This window comes from Serinus canaria, chromosome 25, assembly GCF_022539315.1.
Source record: "Serinus canaria isolate serCan28SL12 chromosome 25, serCan2020, whole genome shotgun sequence".
Taxonomy (NCBI): Eukaryota; Metazoa; Chordata; class Aves; order Passeriformes; family Fringillidae; genus Serinus; species Serinus canaria.
Window position 1 is genome coordinate 12,486,341 of NC_066338.1, and position 17,742 is coordinate 12,504,082.

Sequence of the window (17,742 nt, forward strand, 5' to 3'; positions counted from 1 at the left end):
ATCCCAGCTGTGCCCAGCTGTATCCCAGGTGTATCCCAGGTGTATCCCAGCTGTGCCCAGGTGTGCCCAGGTGTATCCAGGGTTATCCCAGCTGTGCCCAGCTGTATCCCAGGGCTATCCCAGGTGTACGCCACCTGTATCCCAGGTGTGCCCAGCTGTGCCCAGGATTATCCTAGCTGTACCCTAGCTGTGCCCAGGTGTATGCCACCTGTACCCCAGGTGTGCCCAGCTGTATCCCAGCTTCCACCCAGCTGTATCCCAGGGTTATGCCAGGTGTCCCCAGGTGTGCCCAGCTGTATCCCAGGGTTATTCCAGGTGTGCCCAGGTGTATCCCAGGGTTATGCCCAGGTGTCCCCAGGTGTGCCCAGCTGTATCCCAGGTGCGCCCAGGGTTATCCCAGCTGCACCCAGCTGTATCCCAGCTGCACCCAGCTGTATCCCAGCTGTGCCCAGCTGTATCCCAGCTGTGCCCAGGTGTGCGGCGCGTACCTGGGCGGCGCCGCTGGCCGCCACGGCCCTCTCGGAGCGCAGGATGCGGCGCACGGCGCCGAGCTTCAGCTTCTCCACCTGCACCTCGCTGAGCGGCTTCAGCACGTCGCTGAGGCGGAACACCTTCTTACGGCCCCCCGCGCCCGCCAGCCTGCCCGGGAACAGGGCACCGGGTCAGCCGGGGGGCAGCCAGGGGGCAGTGGGGTCAGTGGGGTCAGCCAGGGGAATGGGGTCAGCCAGGGGAATGGGGGCAGTGGGGTCAGCCAGGGGAATGGGGTCATTTGGGTCAGCCAGGGGTCAGTGGGGTCACCAGGGGAATGGGGTCAGTGGGGTCAGCCAGGGGTCAGCCAGGGGTCAGTGGGTCATTGGGGTCAGCCAGGGGAATGGGGGCAGTGGGGGCAGCCAGGGGAATGGGGTCATCCACGGGAATGGGATTATCCATGGGAATGGGATCATCCAGGGGAATGGGATCATCCACGGGAATGGGATCATCCACGGGATTGGGATCATCCACGGGATTGGGATCACCCACGGGAATGGGACCATCCACGGGATTGGGATCACCCAGGAGATTGGGATCACCCGGGGGACTGGGATCATCCAGGGGATTGGGATCATCCAGGGGAATGGGATCACCCAGGGGATTGGGATCATCCATGGGACTGGGATCATCCATGGGAATGGGATCATCCAGATGAATGGGATCATCCAGATGAATGGGATCATCCAGGGGATTGGGATCATCCATGGGAATGGGATCATCCAGGGGACTGGGATCATCCAGGGGAATGGGATCACCCAGGGGAATGGGATCATCCATGGGAATGGGATCATCCAGGGACTGGGATCATCCAGGGGACTGGGATCACCCAGATGAATGGGATCATCCATGGGACTGGGATCACCCAGGGGATTGGGATCATCCAGGGGACTGGGATCACCCAAAGGACTGGGATCACCCAGGGGAACTCCGGGGTCCCCGGGCACTGACCGCGGCTGCGTGGCCGGCATGATGGGCTCGGGCCGGCGCTTGGCCTGGGGGGTCTCGTCCGGCAGCCCCGCGGCCGAGCCGTGGGCGCCCAGCACGGCGATGGCCTGGCCCTGGCCCAGCGCCGACAGGCGCCGCTTGATCAGCACCGCGTCCGGCTTGGCCACCTTCTCCTCCTTGGGCTCCTCCCGCAGCAGCTTGGTCTGCTCCACGCCTGCCAGGGCAGGGAAGGGTCAGTTTGGGGGGAAAAGGGGAAAAATGGGAGGGAAACGGGGAAATTGGGGTGGGGATGGGCAAAATGGGGTAGAAAAGGGGAAAAATGGGGGGGAATGGGGAAATTGGGGTGGGGATGGGCAAAATGGGGGAAAGAGGGGAAACAAATGGGGGGGAAATGGGGAAATTGGGGTGGGGATGGGCAAAATGGGGGGTGGGGGGATGGTCAGTTTGGGGGGAAAAGGGGAAAAACGGGGGGGAACAGGGAAATTGGGGTGGGGATGGGCAAAATGGGGTGGAAATGGGCAAAATGGGGTGGAGATGGGCTAAATGGGGTGGGGATGGGCAGAATGAGGTGAGGATGGGCAGAATGGGGTGGGGACAGGGTGGGTGTCCAGGGATTGAGGGTGGCCACCAGGGCAAAGCTTTGGCCACTCACAAACTCATCAGGGGCAGGTAAAACCCAACGAGACTTCCCCAACCTGGGTGAGTTCCACCCAAATCTCCCAAAATCCACATTCCAACCTCGGATCCCACCCAACACCTCCCAAATCCTCGCCCCACCCCCATTTCTGCCCCTCCTCGGTTGCCAAAACCCCAAATTCCCCCAGCAGGAGAACCCCAAACCCCACGCGAGCTCACCCGACCTTCCACAAATCCCAACCCCAATTTCGCCCAAATCCACCCCAATTTTTGGGCACGGGGGTGTCCCCTGACCTGGCCCCAGGCCCGCTGCCGTCATCTGGGTGGCCATGAGCCGGGCCAGGTGCTTGATCTGCGCCTCGGTGCCGGCCGACTCCACGGGCGTGTAGGTGGCCTGGAAGGAGGCGGGCATGGCCTCGGGCAGGTACACCATGCTGATCAGCACCTGCGGGGAGACACGGCCCCAAAAACACCTCAGAGAACACAAAAACAGCTCAGGGAACCCAAAAACAGCTCAGGGACCCTGAAACTGCCTCGGGGAACACAAAACATCCTCAGAGAACACAAAAACAGCTCAGGGAACCCAAAAACAGCTCAGGGACCCTGAAACTGCCTCGGGGAACACAAAACATCCTCAGGGACCCTGAAACTGCCTCGAGGAACCCAAAACATCCTCAGGGAACCCAAAAACACCTCAGGGAACTCAAAACCAGCTCAGGGACCCTGAAACTGCCTTGGGGAACTCAAAAACACCTCAGGGAACACAAAATCACCTCAGAGAACCCAAAAAATCCTTAGGGAACTCAAAAACAGCTCAGGGAACCCAAAAACAGCTCAGGGACCCTGAAACTGCCTCAGGGAACCCAAAACTGCCTCAGGGAACCCAAAAACATCCTCAGGGAACTCAAAAACGCCTCAAGGAACCCAAAATCACCTCATGGACCATGAAACTGCCTCGGGGAACCCAAAAACACCTCAGGGAACCCAAAACCAGCTCAGGGACCCTGAAATCATCTCAGGGAACCCAAAAACATCTCAGGGAATCCAAAAACAGCTTAGGGACCCTGAAACTGCCTCAGGGAACCCAAAACTGCCTCAGGGAACCCAAAACCGCCTTGGAGACCCCCAGAGTGTCCTCGAAACCACCTCAGGTCCCCCAGAGTGTCGCCAGCACCCCCTAAAGCTCCTCCCAAAAGTGTCCCCAAGGGCAATGTCCCCTCCTGACCAGGTTGGGGACATCCCTGGGGGTCAGCGTGACAGGTGACACAGGTGACAGCCCCCCCAAAGTGTCCCCAAGGGCGATGTCCCCTCCTGACCAGGTTGGGGACATTCTCGGGGGTCAGCAGGACAGGTGACACAGGTGACAGCCCCCCCAGAGTGTCCCCAAGGGCGATGTCCCCTCCTGACCAGGTTGGCCACGTTCTCGGGGGTCAGCTGGACAGGTGACACAGGTGACAGCCCCCCCAGAGTGTCCCCAAGGGCGATGTCCCCTCCTGACCAGGTTGGGGACATCCCTGGGGGTCAGCGTGACAGGTGACACAGGTGACAGCCCCCCCAGAGTGTCCCCAAGGGCGGTGTCCCCTCCTGACCAGGTTGGGGACATCCCTGGGGGTCAGCAGGACAGGTGACACAGGTGACAGCCCCCCCAGAGTGTCCCCAAGGGCGATGTCCCCTCCTGACCAGGCTGGGGACATTCTCGGGGGTCAGCAGGACAGGTGACACAGGTGACAGCCCCCCCAAAGTGTCCCCAAGGGCGATGTCCCCTCCTGACCAGGTTGGCCACGTTCTCGGGGGTCAGCAGGACAGGTGACACAGGTGACAGCCCCCCCAGAGTGTCCCCAAGGGCGATGTCCCCTCCTGACCAGGTTGGCCACGTTCTCGGGGGTCAGCAGGACAGGTGACACAGGTGACAGCCCCCCCAGAGTGTCCCCAAGGGCGATGTCCCCTCCTGACCAGGTTGGGGACATCCCTGGGGGTCAGCGGGACAGGTGACACAGGTGACAGCCCCCCCAGAGTGTCCCCAAGGGCGATGTCCCCTCCTGACCAGGTTGGCCACGTTCTCGGGGGTCAGCAGGACAGGTGACACAGGTGACAGCCCCCCCAGAGTGTCCCCAAGGGCGATGTCCCCTCCTGACCAGGTTGGCCACGTTCTCGGGGGTCAGCAGTGGCTGCAGGAACTCGGCCGTGATGTCGGTGTCCGAGGGGACAGTGACCGCTCCGGCCACCTTGGCCACGGCCACCGCCGGCGCCTCCAGGTCCTTGTCCTCGTCATCCTCGCCCAGGGGTGGCTCTGAGGGGACACAGGAGGGTCCCTGAGTGTCCCCAAGCGGCCACCAGCCTGGGGACACAGGAGGGTCACTGCTGGTGGCCTCCTGGAGGACCTGAGGGACGTTTAATGTCACCTCCCCTTGCCCAGTGTCACCAGGTGGGACTGGAGGTCCTCAGGGGGACCTGGGGGAGTTTAATGTCACCAACTGTCCCCAGAAGGGACTGGGGTGACCCTGGGTGACACTGGGAGGACACTGTGGAGGTTTAATGCCACCACCCGTCCTCAGTGTCCCCATGAGGCCACCGAGACCCTCTGATGGCCACCACCACTGTGGGAGAGGTGACAATGATGCCACCACAGGGGAGGTGACAATGATGCCACCACAGGGGAGGTGATCATGACGATGCCACCACAGTTTGAGGGTGGCATTGGGCTCGCCCTGGGGCCACTTCCAGAACCCTCTGACGGCCACCATGGCCACCACCGCCCACCCTGAACCCTGATGGCCACCATGGCCACCACCACCCACCCTGAACCCTGATGGCCACCACCATCTCAGGGGAGGTGACACAGGTGCCACCACGGGTTCTCACCGATCTTCACCTTGAGGGCGGCGTCGGGCTCGTCCCGGGGCCATTCCCCCATCCCCCTGATGGCCACCACGGCCACCACCACCCACCCCAAACCCACCACACCTGATGCCACCACGGGGAGGTGACAATGCTGTCACTCACCGATCTTCATCTTGAGGGCAGGCATCGGGCTCATCCTGGGGCCATTCCCTCATCCCCCTAATGGCCACCATGGCCACCACCGCCCACCCCTCATGGCCACCACCACCACGGGGAGGTGACACAGGTGCCACCACGGGTTCTCACCGATCTTCACCTTGAGGGCGGCGTTGGGCTCGTCCTGGGGCCATTCCCCCATCCCCCTGATGGCCACCACAGCCACCACTGCCCACCCTGAGCCCATCACACCTGATGCCACCACGGGGAGGTGACAACGCTGTCACTCACCGATCTTCACCTTCTTGAGGGCGGCGTCGGGCTCATCCTGGGGCCATTCCCCCATCCCCCTGATGGCCACCATGGCCACCACCGCCCACCCCTCATGGCCACCACCACCACGGGGAGGTGACACAGGTGCCACCACGGGTTCTCACCGATCTTCACCTTGAGGGTGGCATTGGGCTCGTCCTGGGGCCATTCCCCCATCCCCCTGATGGCCACCACCACCCACCCCAAACCCACCACACCTGATGCCACCACGGGGAGGTGACAACGCTGTCACTCACCGATCTTCATCTTCTTGAGGGCGGCGTCGGGCTCGTCCCGGGGCCATTCCCCCAACCCCCTGATGGCCACCACGGCCACCACCACCCACCCCAAACCCACCACACCTGATGCCACCACGGGGAGGTGACAACGCTGTCACTCACCGATCTTCATCTTCTTGAGGGCGGCGTCGGGCTCGTCGCGGGGCCGCTTGCGGGCCTCGCGGGGGCTGGGCATGCTGCGGGCGATCTCGGCCTGCGGCGTGCCCAGGTCCACCAGCAGCGTGGTGATCTGCGGCTGGAAGTCGCCCGAGGACGGGTGCCGCAGCACGCTCAGCAGGTGCAGCTTCAGGTTCTTCCGCACGCTGCTCACCTGAGACTTGGCCAGCGTGGGAGGCAGGTTGGCTAGGAGGGGACAGGGACAGGTTAGGGACACCTGGGGACAGGTTAGGGACAGCTGGGGACAGCTGAGACTTGGCCAGCGTGGGCGGCAGGTTGGCTAGGAGGGCAGGCAGTTGGCACTGGGGAAGGTTAGGGACACTTGGGGACAGCTGGGGACAGCTGAGACATGGCCAGCGTGGGCGGCAGGTTGGCTAGGAGGGGACAGGGACAGGTCAGGAACACCTGGGGACAGGTTAGGGACAGCTGGGGACAGCTGAGACATGGCCAGCGTGGGCGGCAGGTTGGCTAGGAGGGGACAGGGACAGGTTAGGGACACCTGGGGACAGGTTAGGGACACCTGGGGACAGGTTAGGGACAGCTAGGGACAGCTGAGACTTGGCCAGCGTGGGCGGCAGGTTGGCTAGGAGGGGACAGGGACAGGTTAGGGACACCTGGGGACAGGTTAGGGACAGGTTAGGGACAGCTGGGGACAGCTGAGACTTGGCCGGCGTGGGCGGCAGGTTGGCTATGAGGGGACAGGGACAGGTTAGGGACACCTGGGGACAGGTTAGGGACACCTGGGGACATGGCCAGTGTGGGCAGCAGGTTGCCTATGAGGAGACAGGGACAGGTTGGGGACAGCTGGGGACAGCTGGGGACAGTGGTGACGTTACCATGGAGGCCTGGATGACCTCGGCCATGAACATGGGGACACCAGGGGACACTTGGGGACATTGGGGACATTACCGTGGAGGGTCTCATAGGCCTGGATGACCTTGGCCATGTACATGGGGACACTTGGGGACACCAGGGGACACTTGGGGACACTGGGGACATTACCATGGAGGGTCTCATAGGCCTGGATGACCTCGGCCATGAACATGGGGACACTTGGGGACACCAGGGGACACTTGGGGACACTGGGGACATTACCATGGAGGGTCTCGTAGGCCTGGATGACCTCGGCCATGAACATGGGGACACCAGGGGACACTTGGGGACACTGGGGACGTTACCATGGAGGGTCTCGTAGGCCTGGATGACCTTGGCCATGAACATGGGGACACTTGGGGACACCAGGGGACACTTGGGGACACTGGGGACATTACCATGGAGGGTCTCATAGGCCTGGATGACCTCGGCCATGAACATGGGGACACCAGGGGACACTTGGGGACATTGGGGACGTTACCATGGAGGGTCTCGTAGGCCTGGATGACCTCGGCCATGAACATGGGGACACCAGGGGACACTTGGGGACACCGGGGACATTACCATGGAGGGTCTCGTAGGCCTGGATGACCTCGGCCATGAACATGGGGACACCAGGGGACACCAGGGGACACTGGGGACGTTACCATGGAGGGTCTCGTAGGCCTGGATGACCTCGGCCATGAACATGGGCCGCTGGCGGGCGATGGTGGCCAGCGAGCCCAGCGCGGCCGTCAGGTTGATGCTGGAGATGGCCGGGTGCACCATGAACTTGAGCAGCTGCTCCAGCGCCGCCTTGCCCTCCTCCCACAGCGCGTCTGGGGACAGCGGGGACAGCGGGCACGTCACCCACCCACGGGGGGTCACCAGGGTCAGCCACGTGTCAGGGGACAGCGGGGACGTCACCCACCCACGGGGGGTCACCAGGGTCAGCCACGTGTCAGGGGACAGCGGGGACGTCACCCACCCACGGGGGGTCACCGGGGTCACCCCACCCCAAATCCCCCTCACTCGGTGAGGGGGTGACCCCAATTCCATTCCTGATCACGATCCCATTCCTGACCCCAAACCCCGATCCCAAATCCCAACCCCACTCCCCCCGACTCACTGTACTTGATGACGGGGTGGTCCCGATCCCATTCCTGACCCCAATCCCAATCCCAAACCCCAAACCCCAATCCCAAACTCCAATTCCCAATCCCAGACCCCAAACCCCACTCACTGTACTTGATGACGGGGTGGTCCCAATCCCATTCCTGACCCCAAATCCCAATCCCTATCCCAAACCCCAATCCCAACCCCACTCACTGTACTTGATGACGGGGTGGTCCCGATGCCATTCCTGACCCCAAATCCCAATCCCAAATCCCAATCCCCAATCCCCAATCCCAGACTCCACTCACTGTACTTGATGACGGGGTGGTCCCAATCCCATTCCTGACCCCAATCCCAATCCCCAATCCCAATCCCCAATCCCAAACCCCACTCACTGTACTTGATGACGGGGTGGTCCCAATCCCATTCCTGACCCCAATCCCAATCCCCAATCCCAAACCCCAATCCCAAACCCCAATCCCAAATCCCAATCCCAAACCCCACTCACTGTACTTGATGACAGGGTGGTCCCGATGCCATTCCTGACCCCAATCCCAAACCCCAATCCCCAATCCCAACCCCACTCACTGTACTTGATGACGGGGTGGTCCCGATCCCATTCCTGACCCCAAATCCCAATCCCCAATCCCAAACCCCACTCACTGTACTTGATGACGGGGTGGTCCCGATCCCATTCCTGACCCCAAATCCCAATCCCCAATCCCAAACCCCAATCCCAACCCCACTCACTGTACTTGATGACGGGGTGGTCCCGATCCCATTCCTGACCCCAATCCCAATCCCAATCCCAATCCCCAATCCCAACCCCACTCACTGTACTTGATGACGGGGTGGTCCCGATCCCATTCCTGACCCCAATCCCAAACCCCAATCCCAAACCCCACTCACTGTACTTGATGACGGGGTGGTCCCGATGCCATTCCTGACCCCAAATCCCAAACCCCTATCCCAAACCCCAATCCCAACCCCACTCACTGTACTTGATGACAGGGTGGTCCCGATCCCATTCCTGACCCCAAACCCCAATCCCAATCCCAAACCCCAATCCCAATCCCAGACCCCACTCACTGTACTTGATGACGGGGTGGTCCCGATCCCATTCCTGACCCCAAACCCCAATCCCCAATCCCAATCCCCAATCCCAAACCCCCTGACTCACTGTACTTGATGACGGGGTGGTCCCGATCCCATTCCTGACCCCAATCCCAAACCCCAATCCCAACCCCACTCACTGTACTTGATGACGGGGTGGTCGCGCGGGATGCGCTCCAGGCTGACGTCGTTCTCGTGCCTCTTGGGCACGTCGGAGTCGGCCGTGCGCGGGGACAGCGTCACGATCAGCCCCTCCACGAACTTGATGGCGTGAGTGCGCACGCCGTCGTTGTCCGAGTCCAGCAGCAGGATGATGTCGCTGGCCATGGAGGACATCATCTCCCAGCAGGCCTCCTGCAGTTCGCTGATCACCTTGGACTTCACCATCCACTGAGGGCATCCCCAGGGAAAAAAAAAAAAACCCACAAAACCCCGGGAGTTTGGGGAAAAATTTAAAAAAAAAAAAAAAAAAAAAAAAAAAAGTTCGCATTTTTATGGGTAATTACGGTAATGGCGTCAAGGGCGGTGGAAATTGTAAGGTGGTTTTTATGGGAAATTACGGTAATTGTGGGGGATATTAAAGACTTTTTAATGTGTAATTATGGGAATTGGGATTCAATATTAAGGCCACTTAAATGTGTAATTATGGTAATTAGCACCAAATATTAAGGCCAGTTTTATGAGCAATTATGGTAATTGCATTGAATTTTAAAGACTCTTTAGTGTGTAATTATGGTAATTGGGAGTAAAAATTAAGAACACTTAAATGTGTAATAATGGTAATTGGGATAAAATATTAATGATGCTTTTGTGTGTAATTATGGTAACAGGTCTAAAAAAGAAAACCACTTTTATGTGTAATTACGGTAATTGTGTTGGATATTAAAAATTTTTACGTGTAATTATGGTAATTGGGATCAAATATTAAGGACACTTAAATGTGTAATTATGGTAATTAGCACCAAATATTAAGGGCAATTTTATGTGTAATTATGGTAATTGGGATCAGACAATAAACCAATTTTTATCTGTAATTACATTAATTGTTATCAACTATCGTTGTCATGGAAATGGCAAGGTGATTTTTATGGGTAATTACGGTAATCGTGGGGGATATTAAAGATTTTTTAATGTGTAATTATGGTAATTGGGATTCAATATTTAGGCCAGTTTTATGTGCAATTATGGCAATTGCTATCAAATATTACAACCATTTTTAGGTGTAATTATGGGAATTGCATTGAATTTTAAAGACTTTTTAATGTGTAATTAAGGTAATTGGTATCAAATATTAATGACGCTTTAATGTGTAATTATGGTAACAGATCTACGAAAAAAAACCATTTTTACGTGTAATTACGGTAATTGTGGTGGATTATTAAAGACTTTTATGTGTAATTATGGTAATTGGGATGAAATATTAAGGATGCTTTTATGTGTAATTACGGTGATTGGGATCAAACATTAAAGGAATTTTTATCTCTAATTACAGTAATTGGTATTAATTATTGTCATGGAAATGTTAAGGTGCTTTTTACAAGTAATTACGGTAATCGTGTTGGATATTAAAGACTTTTTAATGTGTAATTATGGTAATTGGGATCAAATAATTAACTCATTTTTTTCTGTAATTACAGTAATTGGTATCAACTATTGGTATCATGGAAATTTTAAGGTGATTTTTACAGGTAATTATGGTAATTGTGTAGAATATTAAAGATTTTTTAATGAGTAATTATGGTAATCGGGATCAAACATTAAACCAATTGTTATCTCTAATTACAGAAATTGGTATTAATTATTGTCATGGAAATGGTAAGGTGGTTTTTAGGGGTAATTACGGTAATTGGTATTGAATATTAAGACTATTTTAATGTGTAATTATGGTAATTGGGATGAAATATTAAGGCAATTTTTATGTGTAATTATGGTAATTGGTTTTAAACATTAAAGGAATTTTTATCTGTAATTACAGTAATTGGTATCAATTAATGTCATTAGGTGGTTTTTACAATTAATTACAGTAATTAATATTGAATATTAAGACTATTTTTATCTGCAATTATGGTAATTGGGATTAAATATTAAAGCCACTTAAATGTGCAATTATGGAAATTGGTTTTAAACATTAAAGGAATTTTTATCTGTAATTACAGTAATTGGTATCAATTAACGTCATAAGTTGTTTTTACAGGTAATTACGGTAATTGTGTTGGAAAATTAAGACTTTTTAATGTTTAATTATGCTAATTGCTATCACATTTAATAAGAAGCTCATTAATAAACATTAATTAGCTCAGCGTCAACAACTCATTAATAACAACTAATTAGCTCAGCATTAACAAGTCATTAATATTTATCATTAATAAAACAACTCATTAATGTTTATCATTAATAAACATTAATTAGCTCAATAAACTCCTTCCCCGATTGAACACAAAAATCTGAATTTCCCCTTTAGTTTGGAGTAGAAACTCGCGGTTTTTTGCCTTGTGGCGCCAGCCCCGCCCCCCAGGTGTCCCCAGGTGTCCCCCCCAGGTGGCCTCACCTGCAGGGCCACCTTGTAGAGCTGGGTCATGGTCAGGATGGCTTTCTTGACCACGTTGACGTTCTCGTCCTTGAGCAGCATGTTCAGGTTGGCCACCAGCTTCAGCAGCAGCTCGATGTCCCTCTTGCTGGGGACAGAGGGGAAAGGGAAATTATTGATTTGGGGGAGGGGAGGGGGCGCCCCCAAGCCACAGAAACGGCCCAAAAATTCCCAGCAAAATGGGCCAAAAATTCACAGCAAAACGGCTCAAAATTCCCAACAAAATGGGCCAAAAATTCAGAACAAAATGGGCCAAAATTCCCAACAAAATGGGCCAAAAATTCACAGCAAAATGGGCCAAAAAATTCACAGCAAAATGTCCCTAAAATTCCCACCTAAATGGCAAAAAATTCACAGCAAAATGGCCCAAAACTCCCATGGAAATGGCCCAAAAATTCCCAACAAAATGGGCCAAAAATTCCCAACAAAATGGGCCAAAAATTCCCAACAAAATGGGCCAAAAATTCCCAGCAAAATGGCTCAAAATTCCCAGCAAAATGGGCCAAAATTCTCAACAAAATGGACCAAAAATTCACAGCAAAATGGGCCAAAATTCCCAACAAAATGGGCCAAAAATTCCCAACAAAATGGGCCAAAAATTCACAGCAAAATGGGCCAAAATTCCCAACAAAATGGGCCAAAAATTCACAGCAAAATGGCTCAAAATTCCCATGGTAATGGGCCAAAATTCACAGCAAAATGGGCCAAAAATTCCCACCAAAATGGGCCAAAAATTCCCAACAAAATGGGCCAAAAATTCACACAGAAATGGCCCAAAAATTCCCACCTAAATGGCAAAAAATTACCAGGGAAATGGCCCCAAACTCCCATGGAAATGGCTCAAAAATTCCCAACAAAATGGCTCAAAAATTCCCAATAAAATGGGCCAAAATTCCCAACAAAATGGGCCAAAAATTCACAGCAAAATGGCCCAAAATTCCCAACAAAATGGGCCAAAAATTCCCAGGGAAACCGCCCAAAATTCCCACTAAAAGAGCCCCAAAATGTCCCCCAAAACCCAAAATCCACCAAGCCTCCAATTCCACCAAAAGCCCAAATGGCCCCAGAAAAGCCCCAAAATTCCCCCCAGGAAGCCCCAAAATGGCCCCAAAATTCCCCCCAGAAGGCCCCAAAATTCCCCCCAAAATTCCCCCCAAAAAGCCCCAAAATTCCCCCCAGAAGGCCCCAAAATCCCGTTTTTTTGCCCCAAATCTCACCAGGCCTCCTCGATGAATCCCACCACGAATTTCCGCACCTCGATGGATTTGTCGGCCTGGAAGGCGATGATTTCCTGGGGGGGGACAGAGCGGGGTGAGGGAGCCCCAACTTCACCCAAATTTCCCCAAATTCATCTCCCCCAAATTCCCCCAAATTCACCCCACACTGCCCCACATTCCAGCCCCACCGGAATCCATCCCCACATCCATCCCCCATTCCTCAAATTCACCACCCAAATCCATTTCCCCAGCTCCTGGCATCCTCCCAACTTCCCCACATTCAACACTCAAACCCTGCCCAAATTCACACCAAATCCACCCCATCTATCTGCCTGAACTCCCCCCAAATTCCACCTTAAATCCATCCCCAAATTCACCCCAAACTCACCACCCCGAACCTGCGCCCAAGCTCCATCCCCAGCTCCTGGATCCAGCCCAAATTCCCCAACAGTCACCACCAAACCTGCCTTGCCCAAATTTCACCCCAAATCCGCCCCAGCTCCTGGATCCAGCCCAAATTCACCCCCCAAAGTCACACCCAAACCTGCCCCAAATTGCCCCAAATTCACCCCAAACCAATCCCAAATTTCACCAAATTCACCCCAAATCCATCCCCAGCTCCTGGATCCATCCCAAATTCCCCCAAACTCCCCCAGATTCACCCCAAACCCATCCCAAATTCCCTCCAAATCACCCCAAACCCATCCCAAATTTCCCCAAATTCACCCCAAACCCATCCCAAATTTCCCAAATTCCCCCCAACCCATCCCAAATTCCCACTCACATCCAGGAAGTTGTCCAGCAGCGTGGGGTCCTTGTTGATGATCAGCTCCTGCACCTGGGGACAGGTGGGGACAGGTGGGGACAGGTGGGGACAGGTGGGGACAGGTGGGGACAGAGCCACCTCCTCCCAAATCCCCATTTCCCACCCCAAAATCCCAATTTTCCCTCCCTAAATCCCAATTTCCCCACCTAAATTCCACTTTTTCCCACCCAAATCCTCAATTTTCCCACCCAAATCCCACCCATTCCACCCCAAATCCCAATTTTCCCCCCCAAATCCTCCCCAAATTTCCCCTTTCCCCCCAAAAAAAATCCCCTTTCCTTCCCCCAAAATCCCTTTTTCCCCCCAAAATAATCCCTTTTTTTCCCATTTCCCTCCCCCAAAATCCCATTCTTTCCCTTTTTCCCCCGATTGTTCTCACCCTCAAAATCCCCATTTTCCTTCCCCCCCATTTTCACCCAAAATCCCTTTTTTTTTGCTTTTTTGCTCCTCATTTTTTCCCCCCAAATCCCTTTTTTCCTGTTTTAATAATCCCCCCCCGAAAACTTTTTTTCCTTTTTTTCCCCCAAAGTCCCATTTTTTTTTCTTTTCCCTTTTTTTTTTTTTTTTGTTTTGTTTTTTGTCCCCCCCCAAAATCCCATTTGGCCCCTTTTTCCATTCCCCATTTCCCCCCTAATTCCTCCCCCTTGTTTTCCCCCCAAAATCCCATTTCTTTCCCATTTTTTTCTTTTTTCCCCATTTTCCCCCCCCAAAATCCATTTTTTTTTTTTTCCCTCCACAAATCCATTCCCCCCCCCCCAAAAAATCCCACTTTTCCTTCTTTTCTCCCGTTTTTTTCCCCCTTTTTTCCCCATTTTTTGTTGCCGCAATCTTTCCCCCAAAAAAACTCAACTGTTTCAGGATGGTGATTTTTATTCCCCGCGTTTCCCGATCAGCGCCGCCTGGTTCAGCAGATCCACCACCTACAAACCAAATTTTTCCCTTTTTTTTCCCCATTTTCCTTTTTTTTTACCCATTCCGAGGCGCTCCTCCCATCCTCCCCATCCCCATTTTTGGTTTTATCCCATTTTTTCCCATTTTCCCCCCATTTTTCCCTATTTTTATCCTGTTTTTTCCCATTTTCCTCATTTTTTACCCATTCCGAGACGCTCCTCCCATCGCCATTTTTCCTATTTTTTCCCTTTTTTCCCCCATTTTTTTCCCTGGCTTTTCTGTTTTTCTCCCTTTTTCTCAGGTTTTGTTCCCCATTTTTACCATTTTTTCACCCATTCCGAGGTGCTCCTCCTGTCCTTCCCCATTTTCCCTGGTTTTTACCCCATTTTTACCCATTTCCCCCCCATTTTTCCCATTTTCCCTGGTTTTTACCCCATTTCCCACCATTTTTATCTCATTTTCCCCATTTTTCCCCCCATATTTCCCATTTTCCCTGGGTTTTATCCCATTTTTCCCCCATTTTTTCCCATTTTCCCCGTTTTTCACCCTTTTCGAGGTGCTCCTCCCGTCACTCCCATCCCCATTTTTCCCATTTTCCCCATTTTTTACCCATTCTGAGGTGCTCCCCCCATCACTCCCATCGCCATTTTTCCCGTTTTTCCCCCATTTTTCCCATTTTTTATCCCATTTTTCCTCATTTTCCCCCATTTTTCCCATTTTCCCCATTTTCTCACCCATTCCGAGGTGCACCTCCCATCGCTCTCATCCCCATTTTTCCCATTTTTCCCCCATTTTTTCCCCCATTTTTCCCATTTTCCCCGTTTTTTACCCCATTTTCTCACCCATTCCGAGATGCTCCTCCCATCACTCCCACCCCCATTTTTCCCGGTTTTTTAAAACCCAAATTAATACCACCGTTTTTACCTTACCCTACCCCCATTTTTCTGTCCCCATTTTTCCTGTTCCCCGTTTTTTTTTGGCCCCCATTTTTTCTCTCACCCATACCAAGTGTTGCTCCTCCCATCCCTCCCCCCTCCCACCCACCCCCATTTTTCTTTCCCATTTTTCCCCTCCCGTTTTTCCCCCTTTTATTTTTTCCCATTTTCCGTCCCTCCCCCCGTTTATTTTTAACCCATTCCGAGAGTGCTCTCTCCCCATCCTCATCCGACTCCCCCCCCCATTTATTTTCATCCCGTTGTTTCCCCCATTTCCCCATTTTCCCTCCCCCGTTTTTTGCCCCATTCTTCACCCCTTCCGAGGTGACGCCCCCCATCCTCCCCCCCCATTTTTCCTGTTTTTCCCTTTTTCCCCATTTTCCCCATTCCCTTCCCCCATTTTTCCCATTTTTCTCACCCGTTCCAAGGTGCTCCCAACCCGTCGCTCCCCATCCCCATTCCTTCCCCCCATTTTTCCCATTTTCCCATTTTTTTCCCATTCCGAGGTGCCCCCCCACATCACTCCCACCACCATTTTTACCCCCATTTTTCCCATTTCCCCGTTTTTTGCCCCATTTTCTCACCTGTTCCGAGGTGCTCCCCCCGTCACTCCCACCCCCATTTTTCCCATTTGTCCCGTTTTTCCCACATTTTTCCCATTTTCCCCATTTTCTCACCCATTCCGAGGTGCTCCTCCCATCGCTCTCATCCCCATTTTTCCCATTTTTCCCCCATTTTTTCCCATTTTCCCCATTTTTTACCCATTCCGAGGTGCTCTCCCCATCACTCCCACCCCCATTTTCCCGTTTTTTGCCCCATTTTTTCCATTTTCCCGTTTTTTGCCCCATTTTTCCATTTTCCCGTTTTTTGCCCCATTTCTCACCCGTTCCGAGGTGCTCCTCCCGTCACTCCCCGGCTCCTCCTCGCTGGGCCGGGGGCTCGGCCCCTCCTGGCCCCCGGCCATGGCCCCTTAGAGACCCCAGACCCAAAAGGGAACCTGGAGAGAGACCCCAGACCCAAAAGGGACCCCTTAGAGACCCCAGACCCAAAAGGGAACCTGCAGAGACCCCAGACCCAAACAGACCCTATAGAGACCCCAGACCCAAAAGGGAACCTGCAGAGAGACCCCAGACCCAAAAGGGAACCTGCAGAGACCCCAGACCCAAAAGGGAACCTGCAGAGAGACCTTAAAGAGACCCCGACCCAAAAGGGAACCTAGAGAGAGAGACCCTACACAGACCCCAGACCCAAAAGGAAACCTGCAGAGACACCATAAAGACCCCAGACCCAAAAGGGACCCTATAGAGAGAGACCCTACACAGACCCCAGACCCAAAAGAGACCCTATAGAGACCCCATAAAGACCCCAGACCCTAAACAAACCCTATGAACCCTAGAGAGACCCCAGACCCAAAAGGGACCCCATATAGAGAGACCCTAAACAGACCCCAGACCCAAAAGGGACCCTATAGAGATCCCATAAAGACCCCAGACCCAAAAGGGACCCTATATAGAAACCCAACAGAGAACCCCAAACCCAAAAGAGACCCTATAGAGATCCCATAAAGACCCCAGACCCAAAAGGGACCCTATATAGAAACCCAACAGAGACCCCAGACCCAAAAGGGACCCTATAGAGATCCCATAAAGACCCCAGACCCAAAAGGGACCCTATATAGAAACCCAACAGAGACCCCAGACCCAAAAGAGACCCTATAGAGATCCCATAAAGACCCCAGACCCAAAAGGGACCCATAGAAACCCTACAGTGAGAAACCCCATAGAAACCCCACAGAGACCCTACAGAGACCCCAGACCCAAAAGGGACCCTATAGAGAAAGACCCTATAGATCCCCTACGGACCCCTACAGCCCCTTATCGATCCCTTATCGATCTCCATCCCCCCCCCAGCCGCGCTCTCTCACCGCCCCCCTCCCCAGCCCCCTACGGAGCCCCTGCGGGCCCCGAGCCCCCTCCCCACCCCTATCGATGCCCCATAGCCCCCCTATCGATCCCCTATCGATCCCCGATCGATCCCCCGCCCCTCCCCCCCTCCCCTCAACCGCTCCCGCGCTCGCCCCGCTCCTCCCTCTCCCCCCCGCGGCAGCCGCCGCTGACGTCACCAGCCGCGCGCGCCGCACCGAAAAAGGGGGCCGTGTCTGCCTGATCCTCGCTTGGGTCACCACCGCACACCTTCCGCTACTGCACAGGAGAAAGCGCGCGGGGATCACGTGGGGGAGGGGACCCCCCCCCCCCCCCCAACTAGCGGAACGACCCCCCCCCCCAAAAAAAACCTTTCCCATGAAGGGGTCCCTGAGACCCCCCCAAAC

At 53.9% G+C, this 17,742-nt stretch overlaps 1 protein-coding gene and 1 long non-coding RNA gene across 12 annotated transcripts; one reads left to right on the top strand and one right to left on the bottom strand.

Moving 5' to 3' along the window:
* Positions 1–121: 121 nt before the first annotated feature.
* On the bottom strand, positions 122–17,491 carry LOC127060620 (symplekin-like). The gene is given in 15 exon segments (XM_050984426.1): positions 122–639; positions 1,480–1,690; positions 2,407–2,557; positions 4,248–4,402; positions 5,823–6,062; positions 7,397–7,567; positions 9,098–9,347; positions 11,506–11,632; positions 12,762–12,835; positions 13,546–13,599; positions 14,437–14,469; positions 14,472–14,507; positions 16,297–16,388; positions 16,503–16,527; positions 17,476–17,491. Coding segments are annotated over 13 exon segments (1,884 nt in total). The 5' UTR covers positions 16,378–16,388; positions 16,503–16,527; positions 17,476–17,491; the 3' UTR covers positions 122–338.
* LOC127060688 (uncharacterized) lies at positions 2,943–4,258 on the top strand. Of its 11 annotated transcripts, none has more exons than XR_007779969.1 (4): positions 2,943–3,522; positions 3,705–3,836; positions 3,919–4,018; positions 4,192–4,258. It is a non-coding gene; the product is annotated as an uncharacterized LOC127060688 (long non-coding RNA). The 11 variants fall into 11 exon arrangements; XR_007779972.1 differs by lacking the exon at positions 4,192–4,258 and adding an exon at positions 4,101–4,188 and having other exon boundaries at positions 3,705–3,827; XR_007779962.1 differs by lacking the exon at positions 4,192–4,258 and adding an exon at positions 4,101–4,183.
* Positions 17,492–17,742: the final 251 nt, after the last annotated feature.